We start from the raw sequence: 23,859 nt of genomic DNA, 5'->3' as shown, positions 1-23,859 counted from the left end.
ACATTTTTGCCGAGTTTTATCAACATGAATAATAGGTGCCTCGTTGGAGAATTATTTTAAAGTGGCCTTTTCGCTCTCTGATAACGTATCAGAGAGCTGTTACTCACTCATGACAAATCAGAATGAGTTATTCTCTCATGTCATGACAGTCATGAGTTCATGGCACAGCAGACCTGCAAGAAAGAAAAACTCCGAGAATTACTAGTGGTTACCTTCCAGTCAAGAGTCTTATAGCTGCTAAGAGTATAATCATCAGTAGTCAGAGACTTCAGAGAAGTTACTCCAAAGTCTCTGGAGTTACTCGCATTGAGTCACGTAACGTAACACAGAAGATAATATCTGACGTCACTAGACGATACAAGAAGATTTATAAGATCATCAAATTTTGAAAGTCAAGACCTTCAGGTTGTAACAGTGAAGATGCTGCAGGTATTTCTCTGGACCTGTATCTCGGTCTCATTCGTAGTGGAGAGGTTAAAACACTAGATAGGTATTAGTGGAGACGCCAAAACACCGAGCTTCATTTCTCTGTTTACGCTCATTTTGCCGATTTTTTGTGCTTTTGACACATCCACTAAAATTATACGGTCTACTTTCTTTCTCCATCTACGTTAGACAATCTGGTGCTTTTGGTACATCCACTGTAAATATCGACTTCTCTTGCCTTACATTAGATTTGACATAATGTCTATAAGACGCAGCCTGATTTTTAAAATTTAGTGCTTTTGGCACATCCACTAATTTAAATAATAATCTCCTTCTTTGAGGACGAGTAGATTAGTAGGGTAGGTTTTTCCAAAACCTTCGTGCTGAAGCTAAGAATAAATTACTTTACTTCCTCTTTCCTCAAGGAAAGGAAACTGAAAATAGATATTATTACTACCAACCTACATGTACATAAATTTCTATAACGTGGTGTAGGTACCAAGGTTTAAAATACAATATTCAGGTGTTTCACACCTATAAGCACCTAACTTACACCTAAGCTAGGTAGCTACCTCGGTTAACTATTGAACCTATGCATGTACCTATAGCCTCTGAGCAACCGGATGTGCTAAAGAAACACAACACCTTCCTCAATATTCTCATGTTTCCAAGATTTCACAGTCCGAACAGATGGTTCAGATCTCCTGAAAAAATGGTTACAGTCCCTTTGATTGGATCAAGTTCGTCGTGTATTTTGGTGTCCGTGTATTATTATTATTATTATTATTATTATTATTTTTTTTAAGGCTTTAATTGTAGGATTCCCTCCTAGTAAGCTCTTCCACCCAACCGGTCTATCTTTCTACAAAGTGTACAAAGGTCTTCAATTTGGTTATTATCTACTTCTTCCGGGTACCTACTACCTAGTAGGTAGGTACCCTAAGAATAGTCGGGGGTCTCCATCAGCTGAATTCGATCCGAAAACAAGATCACCCTACGCCTACATGATAACCCAATATTGGAAATATACATAGGTACCATAAGTAAACACCCGGTTTGGTCGATAAAACTTCGAGTTTCTACGTAATTTACTCACTTTTCCAGATCGAAACAAATTTTGTATACGCTAGCTCCCGGTCCAAATGATGTTGATTAGGTCATACCTTAATGATTGTCAAGACCTATGGTGATATCTAGGTACTTGCACTTTTTACCCATGTCTAATGGAGGCATAACCCACCTTACTTCTCTATCAATGTCACACCTGGTAAACCTTATGCGTTATCTGCCTATCAACCTACGCCATTTCCGACTCAGTGATTATTGATTTTCACGTTTCATTGACATATACCTATAGGTTATAGGTAGATAGATTAGATTTCATTCATATTATAGTACTTGTTAGGTAGGTATTAGGTATCGTTGATATTATAGGCCGGACATAACAATCTTCGAACGCTTGACGTTCGCCGGCCTTCCGCCACGCTTGATAATAAAGGCTAATTTTGCCAGCCTAGTTAGCTTGGTTGGTAGCGCGTCTGCCTTGTAAGCGCTAGCCGCGGGTTCGAATCCCGCCCGGGGCGGATTTTATTCCGAAGGGATAAGGTTCGTCCTGTCTTACTTCGCTCTTCGATTTCGGGACGATAGACAGTTAGCAGTTACAGTTCCCTCTGTCAAACCTCCTAAAATAATAATAATAATATCTAATAATAATAATAAAAAAAGGCTGATTTATTTTTAGTACAGCCCTTAGGGTTTAATTCAGGATGAAAGATAAACTGGACAGTCCGTCCGAAGTCACTCTGTATACCTATACCATACAGATTACCATGTTTCAAAGAAGAGGAGAAAAAAACTCCGTGATAAACATAGTAGGTAGGTACCCTAAGAATAGTCGGGGGTCTCCATCAGCTGAATTCGATCCGAAAACAAGATCACCCTACGCCTACATGATAACCCAATATTGGAAATATACATAGGTACCATAAGTAAACACCCGGTTTGGTCGATAAAACTTCGAGTTTCTACGTAATTTACTCACTTTTCCAGATCGAAACAAATTTTGTATACGCTAGCTCCCGGTCCAAATGATGTTGATTAGGTCATACCTTAATGATTGTCAAGACCTATGGTGATATCTAGGTACTTGCACTTTTTACCCATGTCTAATGGAGGCATAACCCACCTTACTTCTCTATCAATGTCACACCTGGTAAACCTTATGCGTTATCTGCCTATCAACCTACGCCATTTCCGACTCAGTGATTATTGATTTTCACGTTTCATTGACATATACCCCTATGGTGATATCTAGGTACTTGCACTTTTTACCCATGTCTAATGGAGGCATAACCCACCTTACTTCTCTATCAATGTCACACCTGGTAAACCTTATGCGTTATCTGCCTATCAACCTACGCCATTTCCGACTCAGTGATTATTGATTTCTACGTTTCTTTGACCTATACCTATAGGTTATAGGTTGAGCTTATACCCAGTAAGTTTAAAAATCAAGGGAATATTTGTGGTAAAGTAGAGCCTTTTACAACTTTAGTGGATATCGTAACATGTAACATCATTCCTAAGTCCTTCCTTTGCAATCAATGTCCATTTTTCACTTCTATCTTATCAAAAAAGGGAATATTTTTTTTTTTTTTTTTTTTTTTTCAAAATTAAATAAATAATTCAGTCTTTCTCAACATACAATGTTAAATTATTTGCGTTTACCAATCATGATTATAAAAATTATAGAATTAAAACTAAATTAGGAAAAATTTCAAATAAAAAGGAATCTAAATTAGAATGAAAAACTACCTCACCAAAGAGGTCAGAAAGCTCAAGTTTGCACTTGAGAAAAGAGTTCTTAGGAAAGAGTATAAAAAATCGCTATTGTTCTTGAAAAAATAAAATCAAATCGAATAATAAAATAAACGAAAAAAGAAAGGAAAAAAATCTGGGAGTAATAGAAAATAAAAGTAATAAACCTAATGAAAAATGTCTTTCTTAGTAGGAATGCATGTTGTATAATCTGTTTTGAATGATAAGATTTCATATTTCCATCAGTAAATAACTAAACTGACAAGAAAATATGACAGAGCAAATTTTCTGACAAAAGAACCTATCTGGTGAGTAAATTCATGTTTTGGCAAAAATAGTAATAGGTATTTAAACAATTTCGAAAAAAACTAAAGCTGAGACCTGCCAATTTCAAACGTCTTTGCAATATTTTCTTTCACAAAATATCTATCTTTCATGAGGGACCTTTCTTAAACATAAAACAAGGAAAAAAGGTATGGTGGAAAGAATAGGAAATGTCTCAACTCCATTTTTTTACTAGTCAGTTTATACCTGTCCAATATCATTTTCTACTAGTCAGTTTACACCTATGCAAATTTGCACAACAAGTGGGAGCTATTATTTCCATATTATGCAAATTTAATAACTAGGTGTGCGTAAATTGTGTGGCTTGCCTCTGTGGATATTAGTATTTTGTTGTCAATTGTTTTCTCTAACCTAGGACAGATTAATAAACTTGCCGCGTTAGGGCACTCGACAAAATAGGAACGTTCTCACTGAGAATACACGCCCTACATGGACGCTACGTCACTGGTTCTCAGTATGAACTATTTAAATCTCAGTTTTAAATTGACATGGACCTTTACTGAGACAAAACCTGTTTTTACAGAGTAAAAGAATGGCCAGAGGAAAATTAACTTGGTGGCATTTACCCACACATACGACTATTATTTACGTACTTGACTGCATAGGCATACGTTTCTGATACATTGTCGGCATACGTACGTTTAATATCCTTTTTGAAATGTCTCGTAACTAGGTCTTGGCCTTTTTCTATTATTATCATTATTTTTTATGTAAACAATGTAGTAATATTGTCAACAAACAAATCGGCGGTACTGACTTCGTAAGAACAGATTATGTTTCAATGATTTTGTAATTTGTGTTACAATCATGTTTGTTTAGTAACTAAAAAAAGTGTCGGACTGAATGAAAGAAAACATTGTATTCGTAAAGGGAGATGTTGAAACGAAACAGGAGTATGCTGATAAGATCAAATTAAATTGAAAATTTAAAAATACATGCTTTTATGACGAAAACATCCATAAAATTTGACACAACATCCCATTGTCATCCAAAGTAAGTACATCTGTTTGTAAAACGTGTTGGATGGTGTGTAGATGATAGTGAGCTGTGATTCATAATTAAATACAACCTATGAGTACATTTACAAGGCATTACTTATGTCATTAAAAAAAAACTATCAAAACCACGACTAGGATGGAAAATTCTTATGGAAATGTGTAAGTGATGTGCACTGCGTGATGGGCTATTTCCGTTGCTTATAGGATACCGATTCCACTAAAAGTACTAAAACATCATTTTACCTTTGCTAACAGTGCTAATTTCAGAAGCTCCAGTGTTTTAATGTAATAGGTGTTGTCATTGTCTTATGTCAATTGCCTGTATTATATGAACTTTAAATAAATAGGTAAATTACAAAAAAAAAAAAAAATCAGGTAACAACTTCCCCCCAGGTGTTAAATCAAACCTACTGAAACATCTGCTCAAAATCAAATATCGGTCACAATAGAAAACGTGAATTCAATCCCTGCTTAGGAAAAATCACCATCCTGGAACAACCACTAGTTGGAGAAGATTGAAAAGGGATTTAAAATCAACAAATGGGAAGGGTTAGGATAAAATAGGTATACAAAAATCATAAAGGAAAATATGATGATTGTCAAACAAATTATATGTAGGAGTACCTACGTAGGAAGTAGAATCTTTGAATCTGTCTTCAGGCATTAATTAACGGTTTGCTACAAGTATGGGGAGATTAATCAGGAAGACATACAAAATTTAAGAGCTTTGATAGAAAATACATGCACTCGTAATTTTGGAAACCAAGTTGGAAATGTAGGGTTAAGGACTGAAGACGTGAATGTGTTCAAAGTTTCCCGTGTTTTCTTAAATAACAACATTGAGGGCAAATGACATAAAATGTGACACAAAATATTGCGCGATTGGCGAACTAACCGAAAGTTCAACAGGGGATGTGTTTCGGTTCAACAGAATTTAGATAAATGTCAAATAATATCATAAAAACAGTCAAATATGAACGTCGTAGATGAATGTCAAATCAACAGAGTCCTGAGTTGTATAATCTGTTTTGAATGATAAGATTTCATATTTCCATCAGTAAATAACTAAACTGACAAGAAAATATGACAGAGCAAATTTTCTGACAAAAGAACCTATCTGGTGAGTAAATTCATGTTTTGGCAAAAATAGTAATAGGTATTTAAACAATTTCGAAAAAAACTAAAGCTGAGACCTGCCAATTTCAAACGTCTTTGCAATATTTTCTTTCACAAAATATCTATCTTTCATGAGGGACCTTTCTTAAACATAAAACAAGGAAAAAAGGTATGGTGGAAAGAATAGGAAATGTCTTTCAAGGAGACAAGAGAGGCTAAAAAACATCTTCAATAAAAGTAGAACCAACCATATTACGAGGTCATATAGACACAAAGAATGGCAACGTGGGAGATTTCGATTTCCAGTTCACATCACGAGAAGTTGACATGAAATCAGTATTTCACAATACAACATTAACAACGCGACATAATGTCTTCTAAAATGACATCAAAACAAGACAGCATTGTGATGAAATATGGTTTGAAATATTGTACACACAAAAAGACATGGGAATGTTATACAAGCTACAAGTGTTTTTACACATCATCATGTACGAAATTCTTGTGTATTTTGAAGTGAAATCAAAGATGAAAGTGAAGAAACTACAAACAATCTACATTTTAGTGTTAAAAATTGAAAAATAATGATACTACCACACATGAAAAAATGTATGAATATGAGAGCATTCAATTGTTGTGATCTCGAAACAATGCATGAAAGAAGATAATGAGAGATCCAGAGACACAATATTCTACAAGGTCCAGACTAACATCTTTGCTACCGAATCTCAATGTCAGTCAAAGAAGTATAGATAATCTCAAAAATCTATTAAACCGTGAAACATTGTCTGACCAAACTACAGCGAAGTCAAATAGTCTGTTTGACAACACAGGAACAAGAAGGATACAAGACAAGCAACATGTTAATAAGAAACGTGTCTTTAATAGAGCATACAAAGAGTAAATTACTCCGAGGCAGCACATGCAAAGTAAAAAAAAAAAAAAAAAAAAAAAAAAAAAAAAAAAAAAAAACAGGAGGAAGTGGAAACCCAGAAGTAGTTACTCCTATAATAAGATACCCATATGGGCTAGCATTGTACTACGGTCACGTTTGGATACGCTTTAATTTTTCAGCAACTAATACTCTAGTACCAGAAACTGAGTAAGTACCTAGGTGAGAACTCTGGCAGTCTGGCAGTACAGTGGGTACCAGAAACTCGGGCCGTGTTTGTATATGTGAATGAGATTCATTGTTTAGTAGGTACTTTACTTTAGTATGAGCAGAGACGCCCCAAATAAATAAGTATGTACCTACTTAGAAAAACTTGGCATATTTTTTTCTGTGCCTCTATTACTTCTTCCCAGAAGAAGATTTTTGTGCTGTGTGAGAACCATTATTCAAATATCTCCACACCCCTATAATTGCAAACTGCAATCCTACAAACAACTACAAATCCAATGTTCAGAACCTACAAAACCACACCCCTATAATTGCAAACTGCAATCCTACAAACAACTACAAATCCAATGTTCAGAATACAAACTACTTACAAAGCTAATTTGCAAATCCTACTACAAAGGCAATTTGCACACAATCTTCTTCAAGCGTGAAGATTGCATGAAGATAATGACATGTCCCGTCAGTGGTCATGGAATAGTGATTCACATTAGATCTGGCAATTTAATTTCAAGCGTGAAGATTGCATGAAGATAATGACATGTCCCGTCAGTGGTCATGGAATAGTGATTCACATTAGATCTGGCAATTTAATATTCTCTAATTATGACTGTGATTCACACCAATGGAATTAAGCTTGGATCTAGCATAAACAGGTAAACAAATCTGCACCTGGTTGCTTTTATCATTAGATTTAGTAGAAAAGTTAGTACATAGTTTACACTTGACCTGGTGGATTACTATTAGATTTGGCGTTCAAGATTGGTATTATTCACACAAAGATAAAAAGAGGTATGTTTTAACTTGGAATTTCGAAATAATCACCAAATCAAGAGTCTTTATTTAAATGCCTACAGCGTTTATTATTATTATTTTCTTAGGGGTTAAAAATGAAGACGGAAAATAAGGAGAACGGCAAGCACTCAAAAGGGTATGTAAACAGTTAAAACAGTCCAAAGGCCAACTGCAATAAGCAATAAGAGCCCAACAGCGACTACTGCAATAAACACGCGACAAAAATCGCCATGGACCCTAAACCTAGGTTGTAAAATCTTCTCTTATGAAGTAATGACTTAGCATTGGAGATGGATAAAAAATGATTCATTGGATCATACTCCCCAGGACCTACCTTCCCAAGGCCTATCAAATGAGACAAAAGATTTTTTTGGAGTCCGTGGTCGGTTCAGAAAGTTAGAATCTCACACTGTCTTCCAAGGGAAACACAAGATATTAGGGTTTGTGAAATACCCTCAAGCCTAGTTCTCATGATTTAGCTCTCACGAGCGATGAGATTTCAAAAAATCAAAACCACAGGATCTTTAGAGAGATCAAAACGGGCCGGGTCATACGTAGGAATCAAGAACGAGTGAGAACTATCGGAAATTGGTACCGATTTTAAACAGGTACTTAATGGTGATAAGTGCCCGTCAGATAACATAGCAAATCACTCGTGATTATAGTTCTAGAGATTGAATATAACACGGGCACAGCGATTCTTGATCCTCAAAGAGCAGAATGAACAGATAATTTAACAAGGGAAAAGAAAAGTGAGTACTTAAACCAAGTAGGTACTTGAGTGCTTTTCTCTGTTGTATGGCATATTCCCAGGGCATACTTGGACCGGAAGCTGGGGTACACAAAAATTACCTCATAAGGTACAAACTTTTTGGTAGGTTTGATCAAATAGGGTTTATAGGAAATTGAATTTTAGTTGGAAATAAAACCAGGATGAATCACCATTTTAGCCAAATTCCCCTTTTTTTCTTCAGCAAATTCAAATGGTCTTATGGAAAGTTAGACAACTAGGGGGGTTCAGAAATACTCGTGTCAAATTAGATGATGAAATTAGACAAGGGATTGTGCAATACCTACAAACAAATATGGGGGTGTAATATTATACTATGGTTGAACGCGATTGTGGTGAAATAGTATATGATGTATTTCACATGGGGATAGAAGGTAACAAATAGGTAAGAAGATAGGTAGGTGCCTTACTTATTGCCCAACCTCTAAAGTTAATAGACAGGTAGGGTAGGAACGTAGGATAGGGAATCAGGGATATAAAACGTGATGCTTTTTCTTTTCTCAAGTATACTTTGGTGAATAATCATTTGTTTTCACCAAAAGGCGGTGTAACGGGACTTGAGGAAAATGAAAGGATAGGAAGAAAGTAGAAAGCTAGAAAGTCACTTTTCGAAACTACCTAAACACAAATAAGATGATAGAGGAAGAAATAGAAAAAATAGGTAAAGAAGAGACAAAGAAAGAGATCATAGAAATAAAAATAGGTAAAAACAAAGGTCCCATGTAACGTTATTGTCTTATGTCCTCACAAGTACCTATACCTTTTTGTTTCATTACATAACCAAGACATTCAAAAAGTCCCCGAACGTAACACCTGCATTATTGTTCGAAAAACAATAGAACACAAACTCAAAGACATTCATTTAGGATATTCATGAAAGAACCACTTGTAAACCATGTGGGGGAAAAATGTGATTTCTATTTTTACCTGGAGTGGGTATTGATCTCAACCCGGTCGGCCTAAAATAAATTTCCTTTGAAAAAAAAAAAGAGGTTTTTACCCTGCAATGCTCAGATAGGTCAGAAATAGCCATTTTAGTTGGAACCGTTTTTCTAGGAAAAAAAAGATCTAAAAATAGAAAACACCTTTGGGTACTTATAAATGAAGTTCACCAAAAATTACACCTAACTAGGTACCTAAACAACACGAGAGAATAAATTTAGCAAGAGGGTGGAAATCCCGCAAGAAAATGTGAGAAAAAAGGAATATCATCTACCTATCAAGTTCCAAATGAACAAAACGGATATTTGAACCAAAATGATCGAATTACCAATCACCTCACCACCAAATATTACTACAGACCTAAAACCTCAAAATTGAAACTGTACAACGCCCTACTACCTGAAGTTCTAGTGCTGATTTCTCGAGCATTGTTCTCAAGATATCGCAAAGTAGAAATTATCTGAACATACCAATAAACAGTGATGGTCTCAAACTGGTGTTTTATGCACCGTTTGTCTACGAGTAGTCAAGTGCGAAACCAAAATCGATAACCACAATATTAGAACCGTATAAAAAATCCGGTAGAAAAGAAACTAAACCAATCTTTAGACCGAAAGGATTTTAATGTGGGCAAATTACAGGGGTACAATGATTACCAAGGTTTTATCTGGCATAAACTGTACATTTTCATTAGAGGTTCATGACTTGTAGCGGTAAAAAAGTAGATGGTTTCTTGGAATAAAAATTCACAACCTCATTTCTCTCTCAGTCTCGAAATGAGTACGTAGGTAGATAAGTTATCTACCTCCTTATTTTATTTTACATATTTATTAAAGTACATGAATACCTACTAGCTTTAAAAAAAGTAGCAAGGCAAGTAGGCACACACAAGTACTACTTACATACTTTGAAACATAGAAACTCTTTCCCATTTGACTCAGACATTGAATTGGCAGATGATCTCAGACTAAGTCGGTATCAATATCAATTTATCAATACATACTATCAAGTTGCAAATAGAGATGAGTAGGTTCTCACCACCATAATATACATAGGTAAGTAAATACTTTAGTTGATTGACTTTACATAAAACAAAACATGAATTACTTACCGAGGTAAGTATTTAAAATAAAAAATAAATGGAAGATCTCTAGAACCTGACAAGTAAATTTACTCATAATCTACAAAACTAACAACTCATATTGTGTTCATCAATACCTAACTATGTACAAAAACTAGTGAGACTCTGTGCTAACTGCACAAAAAATATTATAAAAAGACATAAATGAGATGTTCATAAACCAAAACATGAATTACTTACCGAGGTAAGTATTTAAAATAAAAAATAAATGGAAGATCTCTAGAACCTGACAAGTAAATTTAATCATAATCTACAAAACTAACAACTCATATTGTGTTCAATACCTAACTATGTACAAAAACTAGTGAGACTCTGTGCTAACTGCACAAAAAAAAAAATATTATAAAAAGACATAAATGAGATGTGGAGAAACATTTTGTAAATGCAAAATACCTATACTTATAAGGCACATTTTGGAATATAAACGTACCCACATAATAAAAACATTTCAAATCAACTTTAAGTAAGTACTTATTAACTACTTATTATATTGAATGTCATAATTATCTCTTTCTAACCATATGAAACTTGATATTATTACCAAGGTAAATACAACACTTACAACAATAAAATGCATAAAAAATTAATGACCTCCTCAGACTTCATTGAAAAGAATTTGTGCATCCTAAGTCTAGGTAAGTTAAAAATTAGAATCTTGTTAGATAGAAAACAATATGAGAACCAAAAGACTTGAAAGTAAGTACTTTGGTGATATTTTTATGCAAGTACCAGTGGCGTAGCGTGGTCTAAAGTCAACCCGAGATCCACAAATAAAATTTCTCAGTATCCAAAGCGATCTCTCAGTAAGAGAATGTGTGAGTCAGTGAGACCAAGGCTGTGCTGCGCTGGTCTGTCTGACCAATGAATGAGACGATTTGCAAGTGCTACTTTTAGGCGACTAACGGAAACAAGTCTACTGAACACTTCACAACAACAGGTTATGGAACCGAATACAGAAGGCAACTTCTCTCTAACAACCACTCCCTCAACACAAAATATCACTCATGTCTGGCGAAGAATAAACACATACGTTGAAACAAGAAGTTATTTGTCAGTTAGCAGTGGTGCTGAAATGAGTTATGCTAATAGGACTGGTAATAGCAAGCTGAAATATTTTAGCATACACCTTATAGTTGGAACCTAAAGAGTTAGCGTTAGCGCCATCCTAAACAAACTGTGAGAGCCTTGAATTACTTAAGTGTTTTTTGAAAACTTGGAATCAATTAATTTATTTTCAAGATGGAAACGGATCTTTTTCCAGAAAATTTCTCCCAAATTTGTAAAAAAGTGATCGGACACCGACCAAAAACTCACTCTCACCTCAAGTACCTAATACATAATACTCGAAATGAAACAATTACATCACATTAATTTTAATTTATTGGCTCATTTGGGACACTTACGACATGGATTATGGATTAGCGATGTTGATAATAAAAGTTATCAGGTTATCACTGATTTCATATGACGAAATGCATACGACCGCAAAGGCTCTTTTTACAGACACGTGGGAAACATAATATGGCCTTTCATTCAAATCATCATCAAAAAGGCATCCAACCAACGAAAATGTATAAAATGGACCAGGATTGAAAATGTATTTCCATGTGGACAAAGAATTCAAAAGGCATCCAACCAACGAAAATGTATAAAATGGACCAGGATTGAAAATGTATTTCCATGTGGACAAAGAATTCTAATTAATTCCGGATTGAATCAGTTCAAATTCCTTGAAATCAGGCTGGGAACTCCCGAGGCTGATTCAGCTTGACTCGTCAACTCCAAAAAGGCATCCAACCAACGAAAATGTATAAAATGGACCAGGATTGAAAATGTATTTCCATGTGGACAAAGAATTCTAATTAATTCCGGGTTGAATCAGTTCAAATTCCTTGAAATCAGGCTGGGAACTCCCGAGGCTGATTCAGCTTGACTCGTCAACTCCATTTTTACTAGTCAGTTTATACCTGTCCAATATCATTTTCTACTAGTCAGTTTACACCTATGCAAATTTGCACAACAAGTGGGAGCTATTATTTCCATATTATGCAAATTTAATAACTAGGTGTGCGTAAATTGTGGGGCTTGCCTTTGTGGATATTAGTAGGTATTTTGTTGTCCATTGTTTCTCTAACCTAGGTCAGATCAATAAACTTGTCGCGCTAAGGCGCTCGACAAAATAGGAACGTTCTCAGTATTAACTATTTAAATCTCAGTTTTAAATTTGACATGGACCTTTACTGAGACAAAACCTCTTTTACAGAGTAAAAGAATGCCTGAAGGATAATTATTTACGTAGGTACATGACTGCATACGCATACGTTTCTAATACAATGTAGGCGTAGGTACGTTCAAATCCTTTTTGAAATGTCTCACGTAGGTACATGACTGCATACGCATACGTTTCTAATACAATGTAGGCGTAGGTACGTTCAAATCCTTTTTGAAATGTCTCGTAACTAGGTCTAGGCCATTTGACATACATATAAAGAAAATCGGCCTCGTTTTAACACCACCATACTAAGCACTCTATTTTTATTTGTTCATGTAAATAATGCAATATTGTCAACAAACAAATCGATGGTACTGACTTCGTGAGAACAGATTATGTTTCAATGATTTTGTAATTTGTGTGTTACAATCATGTTTACTAACTAAAAGTGTGCCGCACTGAATGAAAGAAAACATTGTAAAGGGAGATGTAGAAATCGAACCAGTAATATGCTGATAAGATCGAATTAAGGAATTGAAATTTTAAAAATACATGCTTTTATGACGAAAACATCAATAAAATCTGACACAACATCCCATTGTCATCCAAAGTAAGTACTTCTGTTTGTAAAACGTGTTGGATGGTGTGTAGATGATAGTGAGCTGTGATTCATAATTAAATACAACCTATGAGTACATTTACAAGGCATTACTTATGTCATTAAAAAAAAACTATCAAAACCACGACTAGGATGGAAAATTCTTATGGAAATGTGTAAGTGATGTGCACTGCGTGATGGGCTATTTCCGTTGCTTATAGGATACCGATTCCACTAAAAGTACTAAAACATCATTTTACCTTTGCTAACAGTGCTAATTTCAGAAGCTCCAGTGTTTTAATGTAATAGGTGTTGTCATTGTCTTATGTCAATTGCCTGTATTATATGAACTTTAAATAAATAGGTAAATTACAAAAAAAAAAAAAAAATCAGGTAACAACTTCCCCCCAGGTGTTAAATCAAACCTACTGAAACATCTGCTCAAAATCAAATATCGGTCACAATAGAAAACGTGAATTCAATCCCTGCTTAGGAAAAATCACCATCCTGGAACAACCACTAGTTGGAGAAGATTGAAAAGGGATTTAAAATCAACAAATGGGAAGGGTTAGGATAAAATAGGTATACAAAAATCATAAAGGAAAATATGATGATTGTCAAACAAATTATATGTAGGAGTACCTACGTAGGAAGTAGAATCTTTGAATCTGTCTTCAGGCATTAATTAACGGTTTGCTACAAGTATGGGGAGATTAATCAGGAAGACATACAAAATTTAAGAGCTTTGATAGAAAATACATGCACTCGTAATTTTGGAAACCAAGTTGGAAATGTAGGGTTAAGGACTGAAGACGTGAATGTGTTCAAAGTTTCCCGTGTTTTCTATGAACGTCGTAGATGAATGTCAAATCAACAGAGTCCTGAGGGATATCAAAAGGGACAATTATGTCGCTAGGGATCACAGCACCTTTTAACCTTCACGATTAAAAATAGGACAGGAGAGAAAAACATCTGTCTTTTTTGCACACATGTCTGGAGGGAGTGGAAGAGAGAGAGAGAGAGAGAGAGAGAGAGAGAGAGAGAGAGAGAGAGAGAGAGAGAGAGAGAGAGAGAGCGAGAGCGAGAAGTTCTGGAAACAATACTGTCTCGTTACGAAATCCCTGGTACAATGGAGGAGCCCTACATGGGGTAATGCAATGAGGGCAACAGATGAAGATTATCAGAGGTACCATAAGAACCAGTCTCAATAAGAATTAAGAATACTATAATAAATGTTAATAAAAAACTACTCTCGCTTTAGCTCTTTTCCTCACCTATTGAAGTACCTACCAGGCTGAATAAAGGAATACTGCCCTCAGTTCAACTCTTTTTGAAAATATCCAATTACATTTCTTATAGAATTGTACCATGTCCTATGCAGGTATGTTGTTAGTATTGTCTGGCAGACCAGACTCTGAGGAAGGGGAAAGGTAAAACTGGCTGAACCCTTAAAATGAAATGATTTAAGTGGAATAAAAAAAGGAGCTTATGGTGTGGTGTGTTTCAGGAGATATCAAAAACGACCTTAAAGAAGTAGGTATTAAAGTTTAATCGTGTTCAGGTAAAGTCCATCCTCCAAAGTGTAGACTACTGTAGACTTATACCTATGCTTAATTTCTATGGTGTTGACCAAGAAAAGAACACACTCATACCCAACAATGACTCTCGTTATTTTTACAATACTTAGGTATATCCAACAGACAGCCATACACCAATTTGACCAGAGTCCATCCACTGGTCCTATTCATGCAAAGTAGACTACATAGGTATGTTACGGATATTAAAACACTTGTCAGAGTACTTCAAGTGTAGATTCAAGATAGAATGCATATTTAACACTTTGAACAAGAGTGCTACACTGCTACACCCATAATACATGAATATCAAGAGATGTAGATGAATGCTAAGTTACTAGTTCCTTATCAAATATTGTTAGTAGATCATATATTTATTTAGATTCAATTTCCGATACTAATGCTTGGGACAGGGTTCTGAGGATGTATGTTTTGCAATGTCAACTCCAGTCAAGCTGGAAGACAATCCAGTGAAGCGAGTCAACAATTGGCAACAATCCAACGTAACGACCCTAATCTGATAGGAAATGCACACATAATCAAGTCATTAGGGACGAAATTGGGAAATATTCACGAAGATAAATTTAATGTGGTGAACAAACCAGAGGTGAAAATAAATTCACCAGAAGAAAACGTAGAAATCTAAAAAACAATAGAGTTGAAGTTTCACAATTTTGAGCAAAATGATGATATTTTCACTTTCCTTATTTGTACTAGAAAGTGTGTGAGACCATTTTGCACTAGTAATGCAGCAACTGGTTGCTATTCTCTTTGTCGTCAGTACTGTGCAAAAGTATAATGACGCAATGGGACACAAATATTGCATGATCGGTCCATTATTAAAGTAAAAGTTCACCTTCGGTTTTTATCAAGACTTCCATTTCAGTGGCATTTAAGCAATTCTGTACCTGCTAGAGAACTTTGAAATTGGTCGATCCATAGAACAATGTACTCTACCTATCTTGATAGATATCTTCATATTCTCCATACATAGGACTGGGGATCTAAGCATCTAATCTATCTCTCTGGCTCGATCTAATTCTAATAGACGTTATCTACATTAAATTTCTCATCTTGCATTTTAATTTCTTGCTCCAAGGGATGCCAGGTCCAAGACTTGTCTTAATGGATTTATTTCTTGATTGAGCTCGAGGGGGAAATTTGATGTTAATGAGTTTCTATTGGTTTAGAACAAAAAGCACGGCTGGATTTCTGAACTGAATAATTTGGTCTATTAGATGCATATTAAACGTCCGTCTGCCTCGGTCGTGTAATGGTCAAGACGCTCGCCTCGTAATCAGGAGGGTAAACCCCACTGTGCATGGGATCAATCACAGCCGAGGTATGGAATTTTGTCATCAATAAAATTCAAAAATAGTACTGTAGCCTGTTCCACGAAAGTAGGTATGGAAGAATGAAAGTTACAAGTGTAAAAGAGGCAATAATAATGACTCACATAAGGTAAGGTAGATTCATATAAGCTTAGAAGATAATATCTGACGTCACTAGACGATACAAGAAGATTTATAAGATCATCAAATTTTGAAAGTCAAGACCTTCAGGTTGTAACAGTGAAGATGCTGCAGGTATTTCTCTGGACCTGTATCTCGGTCTCATTCGTAGTGGAGAGGTTAAAACACTAGATCCAAGGGAAACACAAGATATTAGGGTTTGTGAAATACCCTCAAGCCTAGTTCTCATGATTTAGCTCTCACGAGCGATGAGATTTCAAAAAATCAAAACCACAGGATCTTTAGAGAGATCAAAACGGGCCGGGTCATACGTAGGAATCAAGAACGAGTGAGAACTATCGGAAATTGGTACCGATTTTAAACAGGTACTTAATGGTGATAAGTGCCCGTCAGATAACATAGCAAATCACTCGTGATTATAGTTCTAGAGATTGAATATAACACGGGCACAGCGATTCTTGATCCTCAAAGAGCAGAATGAACAGATAATTTAACAAGGGAAAGGAAAAGTGAGTACTTAAACTCGGTAGGTACTTGAGTGCTTTCCTCTGTTGTATGGCATATTCCCAGGGCATACTTGGACCGAAAGCTGGGGTACACAAAAAGTACCTCATAAGGTACAAACTTTTTGGTAGGTTTGATCAAGTAGGGCTTATAGGAAATGGAATTTTAGTTGGAAATAAAACCAGGATGAATCACCATTTTAGCCAAATCCCCCTTTTTTTCTTCAGCAAATTATAGTTCTAGAGATTGAATATAACACGGGCACAGCGATTCTTGATCCTCAAAGAGCAGAATGAACAGATAATTTAACAAGGGAAAAGAAAAGTGAGTACTTAAACCAAGTAGGTACTTGAGTGCTTTTCTCTGTTGTATGGCATATTCCCAGGGCATACTTGGACCGGAAGCTGGGGTACACAAAAATTACCTCATAAGGTACAAACTTTTTGGTAGGTTTGATCAAATAGGGTTTATAGGAAATTGAATTTTAGTTGGAAATAAAACCAGGATGAATCACCATTTTAGCCAAATTCCCCTTTTTTTCTTCAGCAAATTCAAATGGTCTTATGGAAAGTTAGACAACTAGGGGGGTTCAGAAATACTCGTGTCAAATTAGATGATGAAATTAGACAAGGGATTGTGCAATACCTACAAACAAATATGGGGGTGTAATATTATACTATGGTTGAACGCGATTGTGGTGAAATAGTATATGATGTATTTCACATGGGGATAGAAGGTAACAAATAGGTAAGAAGATAGGTAGGTGCCTTACTTATTGCCCAACCTCTAAAGTTAATAGACAGGTAGGGTAGGAACGTAGGATAGGGAATCAGGGATATAAAACGTGATGCTTTTTCTTTTCTCAAGTATACTTTGGTGAATAATCATTTGTTTTCACCAAAAGGCGGTGTAACGGGACTTGAGGAAAATGAAAGGATAGGAAGAAAGTAGAAAGCTAGAAAGTCACTTTTCGAAACTACCTAAACACAAATAAGATGATAGAGGAAGAAATAGAAAAAATAGGTAAAGAAGAGACAAAGAAAGAGATCATAGAAATAAAAATAGGTAAAAACAAAGGTCCCATGTAACGTTATTGTCTTATGTCCTCACAAGTACCTATACCTTTTTGTTTCATTACATAACCAAGACATTCAAAAAGTCCCCGAACGTAACACCTGCATTATTGTTCGAAAAACAATAGAACACAAACTCAAAGACATTCATTTAGGATATTCATGAAAGAACCACTTGTAAACCATGTGGGGGAAAAATGTGATTTCTATTTTTACCTGGAGTGGGTATTGATCTCAACCCGGTCGGCCTAAAATAAATTTCCTTTGAAAAAAAAAAAGAGGTTTTTACCCTGCAATGCTCAGATAGGTCAGAAATAGCCATTTTAGTTGGAACCGTTTTTCTAGGAAAAAAAAGATCTAAAAATAGAAAACACCTTTGGGTACTTATAAATGAAGTTCACCAAAAATTACACCTAACTAGGTACCTAAACAACACGAGAGAATAAATTTAGCAAGAGGGTGGAAATCCCGCAAGAAAATGTGAGAAAAAAGGAATAAGATCTACCTATCAAGTTCCAAGTGAACAAAACGGATATTTGAACCAAAATGATCGAATTACCAATCACCTCACCACCAAATATTACTACAGACCTAAAACCTCAAAATTGAAACTGTACAACGCCCTACTACCTGAAGTTCTAGTGCTGATTTCTCGAGCATTGTTCTCAAGATATCGCAAAGTAGAAATTATCTGAACATACCAATAAACAGTGATGGTCTCAAACTGGTGTTTTATGCACCGTTTGTCTACGAGTAGTCAAGTGCGAAACCAAAATCGATAACCACAATATTAGAACCGTATAAAAAATCCGGTAGAAAAGAAACTAAACCAATCTTTAGACCGAAAGGATTTTAATGTGGGCAAATTACAGGGGTACAATGATTACCAAGGTTTTATCTGGCATAAACTGTACATTTTCATTAGAGGTTCATGACTTGTAGCGGTAAAAAAGTAGATGGTTTCTTGGAATAAAAATTCACAACCTCATTTCTCTCTCAGTCTCGAAATGAGTACGTAGGTAGATAAGTTATCTACCTCCTTATCAGACTGGTGTTTTATGCACCGTTTGTCTACGAGTAGTCAAGTGCGAAACCAAAATCGATAACCACAATATTAGAACCGTATAAAAAAATCCGGTAGAAAGGAAAAACCAAACTTACCAAAGCGTAGACCAAAAGGATTTTAATGTGTGCAAATTACAGGGGTACAATGATTACCAAGGTTCTATCTGGCATGAACTGTACATTTTCATTAGAGGTTCATGACTTGTAGCGGTAAAAAAGTAGATGGTTTCTTGGAATAAAAATTCACAACCTCATTGCTCTCTCAGTCTCGAAATGAGTACGTAGGTAGATAAGGTATCTACCTACTTATTTTATTTATTTTACATATTTATAAAGTACATGAATACCTACTACCTTTAAAAAAAGTAGCAAGGCAAGTAGGCACACACAAGTACTACTTACTTACATACTTTGAAACATAGAAACTCTTTCCCATTTGACTCAGACATTGAATTGGCAGATGATCTCAGACTAAGTTGGTATCAATATCAATTTATCAATACATACTATCAAGTTGCAAATAGAGATGAGTAGGTTACCTCCTTATTTTATTTTACATATTTATTAAAGTACATGAATACCTACTAGCTTTAAAAAAAGTAGCAAGGCAAGTAGGCACACACAAGTACTACTTACATACTTTGAAACATAGAAACTCTTTCCCATTTGACTCAGACATTGAATTGGCAGATGATCTCAGACTAAGTCGGTATCAATATCAATTTATCAATACATACTATCAAGTTGCAAATAGAGATGAGTAGGTTCTCACCACCATAATATACATAGGTAAGTAAATACTTTAGTTGATTGACTTTACATAAAACAAAACATGAATTACACTGGTCACTGCTCGTTTGTGCCAGTTCCTTTGGTAGCAATATTCCACGGACGTGACTTCTGCACAAGTACCAAACTGTATAATAACTAATTTTTAATATTTTCAGAACAGGAATGGATGAATACCACAGAACCTTTGTCTCTGAATTCACATTTGAAGAACAAAATAGTGATCATGGACTTCTTCACCTATTGCTGCATCAATTGCATGCACATACTTCCCATACCTATACTTATAAGGCACATTTTGGAATATAAACGTACCCACATAATAAAAACATTTCAAATCAACTTTAAGTAAGTACTTATTAGCTACTTATTATATTGAATGTCATAATTTATTATCTCTTTCTAACCATATGAAACTTGATATTATCACCAAGGTAAATACAACACTTACAACAATAAAATGCATAAAAAATTAATGAACTCCTCAGACTTCATTGAAAAGAATTTTGTGCATCCTAAGTCTAGGTAAGTTAAAAATTAGAATCTTGTTAGATAGAAAACAATATGAGAACCAAAAGACTTGAAAGTAAGTACTTAGGCGATATTTTTATGCAAGTACCTAATTGCTTAGGAATTCACTTATGGGTAGATTGGTTTGGGTATCAACCTAATTCTAAATAAAATATTTGAATCCTCTACTTTCACAAAATAAGTGGGCAATTAAGCATTCAAATTGAAATCATGTGGCTTACCAAACAGCCCATCAGAAAAGTGATGTGTTTTATAATTATATTTCTTCAACATTTACTCTTGACCAAGAGAGAATCAATGTCAAAAATTTGAAATGTCATCGGTATCAACCTAATTCTAAATAAAATATTTGAATCCTCTACTTTCACAAAATAAGTGGGCAATTAAGCATTCAAATTGAAATCATGTGCCTTACCAAACAGCCCATCAGAAAAGTGATGTGTTTTATAATTATATTTCTTCAACATTTACTCTTGACCAAGAGAAAATCAATGTCAAAAATTTGAAATGTCATTGTAGGTATATCTATCTGTACACAATTTTATTTTACACATTATTCACAGTAATTTGCCTCATGTTAATTCAGCTAGCTAGATTAATCATAGTAAATTCAAAAGGCTATCTTTTTTTCATCAGAAGAAATGTGTTATACTGATTCTTTACCCTCAAGTCTTTTGGCCAAATCATGGACAAACTCTCTGAATATCAGAGGTTCCACATTTTTACAAACTTGGTTGAACACAAACCAATCTCCTATGCTAAATGCACGGGACACAGCTTCAATATCATTAGGGAATGAAAACTTACATCTTGCACGAAGGATCTTGGTACGTACATTGGGCATCATGATTGTTGCCACACGGTAGACAAGTTGACAAACTGTAGTTACTACTAGAATCCAGAACCAGAACCACAGCACAATGTAGATCTTCTCATTGACAATATTCAATGGTAGCACACAGAGACCATCAAACTTCTGAACAGATCCTGATGGACCATACTTGTGGAATGTACACTTATTACTACTAGAATCCAGAACCAGAACCACAGCACAATGTAGATCTTCTCATTGACAATATTCAATGGTAGCACACAGAGACCATCAAATTTCTGAACAGATCCTGATGGACCATACTTGTGGAATGTACACTTGGTCAACTTGGGGAAAACTCTTGCCATTGGGTCTGTGCGTGTGTCAGGGTCCTGTTCAGAAAAGTTCCATACTTCCATTCCATAATTTGAGAACTCACCATCCAAGAAGTAATCCATGAAATAAATTTGAGCAATAACATTGACCAGATTGAGCACTTCACACAAGATGAAACGGTAAGCGTAGAATTCCTGAAGGTGGAGATTATTGTGGAAATAATCAACAATCATTTTTCTCTTCTCTTCCATTTCTTTGGTGCCTTGTTTTCCTCCCACTATGATGGGGCAGTTTAATTCTTGAACAATCATCCGGATTCTGCCACCTTCCCAAATTTTCCACAAATAACGTGGAATGTAAAATAGCATTGCTTGGAAAAACAGAGCAAAGCATACCCACTGGTAATATTTATGGTATTTGATCTGATCACCCTCAACATGACTAGCCACACCAGGCTGTAGAACATCCTTACCTACACGACCATTCAGTTTATTTGGAAGAGTGAATGTCGAGTAAATCCAGCAGTAAGTATCCATAACATTGAGAGGGATTTCATCAACAATGCAATCAATGGGGTCTCCAATGTATTGTCTGGATGTGACAATGAGTGAGAATGTTACCAAGATGACAACTGTTACCTTGTAATGGAGACGGAATACTGTGTTATCAATTGCTATTTGATCTAACTTGAGGAGACTCCTCAGTGAGGAGAATACTTGCAACATTTTGCTTTATTTTAATTTCTGAACACACTTGAATTATCTACTTTTATTGACACTAAACACGTAGAAATATAAATGAAGGAAACACTTTGCCGAGTGCAACCTATAAACGGAAATACGGAATGTTAAGTTTCTACAATACTTTTATGTAAACATCCACAGATTATTATTTTTGATCCTTTAAAGCACACAAAAAAATCAAAAGGAAATCTAAACTGCAACAAAATTTATTGACTGCTAAACTAAATAGACAGATGAATGATGAAATGGAAATGCACTCCACGGACACAACACTTTCGCGCAAGAAACAAACTGAAAATGAAATAAATAAACAAAAAATGTTGCACATCCACTAAAACGCGGCGTGTGCGCAGAGGCTAAAAAGTGCATCTGCGCGCACTCCTTCCCCTCCAGTCATAAAAATGCATTCAACCCATTCATAGCCGGGTGGGTCCATAAAATGACATTTTAAACTCGATTTAAATTTAAATCTCGGATTAAACCATTAAACTATCTGGATTGGCTAAAATTTTCGATTTTTTTTTTTAATCAACCACCGCGTTGTAAGCGCTAGGTCAGGGGTTCGATTCCCTCCGGGGCTGAACTTTTGTTACAGTTTCCCTCTATCGAACCTCTAAAAAAAATGTTATGAACTTGTGTTGAAGCCAAATTATTTTTTGATGTGCAATGTCAATGTCAAATGTCGGCAAAGTGTAAATTTGCTTTGAGGGAGGAAAAGGCCATTGGATAGGTACCTATAAAAAGCTTTGAAAAGTTCAATGGGTTAATAATGCAGCTTGCAGCTGGGTAAAAAAGCACATTGCCAGCCTAGTTAGCTTGGTCGGTAGCGTGCCTAAAGAAGAAATGTGCCTAATTATGATAATTATAAAAATCTAATTATGAATCCTTAATTATAACTTCCTAATACTAACTTACAAGGTCCAAATGGAAGGAAAAAAAAGTTTTTTTAATAAGTTCATTTTGATTGAAATACTAATTCTTCTTGATTGTTCCTCACTCTAGATTGACTTGGCAGCCAAGCAGGTGCGTACCGTCGCTGGTACGACTCAACAAGGCCAAGATTATAGTGGTGGTCATGTGGGTACGGCCCAGGCAATCAGTTCCCCCTGGGATGTGTGCTTTGGTGAAGATCAGGATGTCCTGTTTATAGCCATGGCGGGGACACATCAGATCTGGGGACTTTTCCTGAAGGACAAGGAGTGGTGGAAGAAAAAGTAAGACATCGAGGAAGTGATAGTAACTTTATCTACTTCACTTATTTGTTTTTGATGAGGACCGGTTTCGCCTTACGGCATAACGATGCCGATTATATCACGAGATGAAACGAAAAAGACACGGATATCACGCACGATAACGGTTAAACTAAAAGTAAGATTCCAAGTGAAGGGGACTCGTTAGGTCGATGTGTTTCCATTTAAAGGACCTCTGACGCCAGCCTAGTTATCTTCGGGGGGTTTGGCTCCTGTTTTGTTAGCGCCAGATCTCGGTTTCGATTCTCGCCCTGAGCGAACTTCGTCCCAAACAAATAAGGTTCGTTCGCGGAATGGCTGGCTTTCTCCTGTTCCCTCTATCAAACTTTTTATCCTACCTATGTCTCCTACCTATGTCACTTTTTCATTTATTAGAATGAGCCAAAAAATGACATTTTAAACTCGATTTAAATT

General features: G+C 35.6%; 1 protein-coding gene across 1 annotated transcript; it reads right to left on the bottom strand.

The window, feature by feature from the left end:
* Nucleotides 1–10,645: 10,645 nt before the first annotated feature.
* On the bottom strand, nucleotides 10,646–22,478 carry LOC103506670 (innexin inx2-like). The gene is made up of 4 exons (XM_026821666.1): nucleotides 21,450–22,478; nucleotides 20,636–21,315; nucleotides 20,053–20,441; nucleotides 10,646–10,880 (listed from the first exon to the last, which is right to left on the bottom strand). The coding sequence occupies exons 1-2, from the start codon at nucleotides 22,175–22,177 to the stop codon at nucleotides 20,952–20,954; spliced, it is 1,092 nt and encodes a 363-aa protein (XP_026677467.1). The 5' UTR covers nucleotides 22,178–22,478; the 3' UTR covers nucleotides 10,646–10,880; nucleotides 20,053–20,441; nucleotides 20,636–20,951.
* Nucleotides 22,479–23,859: the final 1,381 nt, after the last annotated feature.

This window comes from Diaphorina citri, unplaced genomic scaffold (assembly GCF_000475195.1).
Source record: "Diaphorina citri unplaced genomic scaffold, Diaci psyllid genome assembly version 1.1 scaffold254, whole genome shotgun sequence".
Taxonomy (NCBI): Eukaryota; Metazoa; Arthropoda; class Insecta; order Hemiptera; family Psyllidae; genus Diaphorina; species Diaphorina citri.
Note: the sequence above shows the minus strand (reverse complement) of the source record. Positions and strands in the feature narration are given on the sequence as shown.

Bases quoted from the DNA above. Each gene is read 5' to 3' on its own strand.
- LOC103506670 (XM_026821666.1), bottom strand. From the start codon at position 22,177: ATGTTGCAAGTATTCTCCTCACTGAGGAGTCTCCTCAAGTTAGATCAA. The intron at 21,316-21,449 runs ATTCCACAAGTA...TAATAAGTGTAC, and splicing joins CCCAAGTTGACCAAGTGTAC to ATTCCACAAGTATGGTCCAT.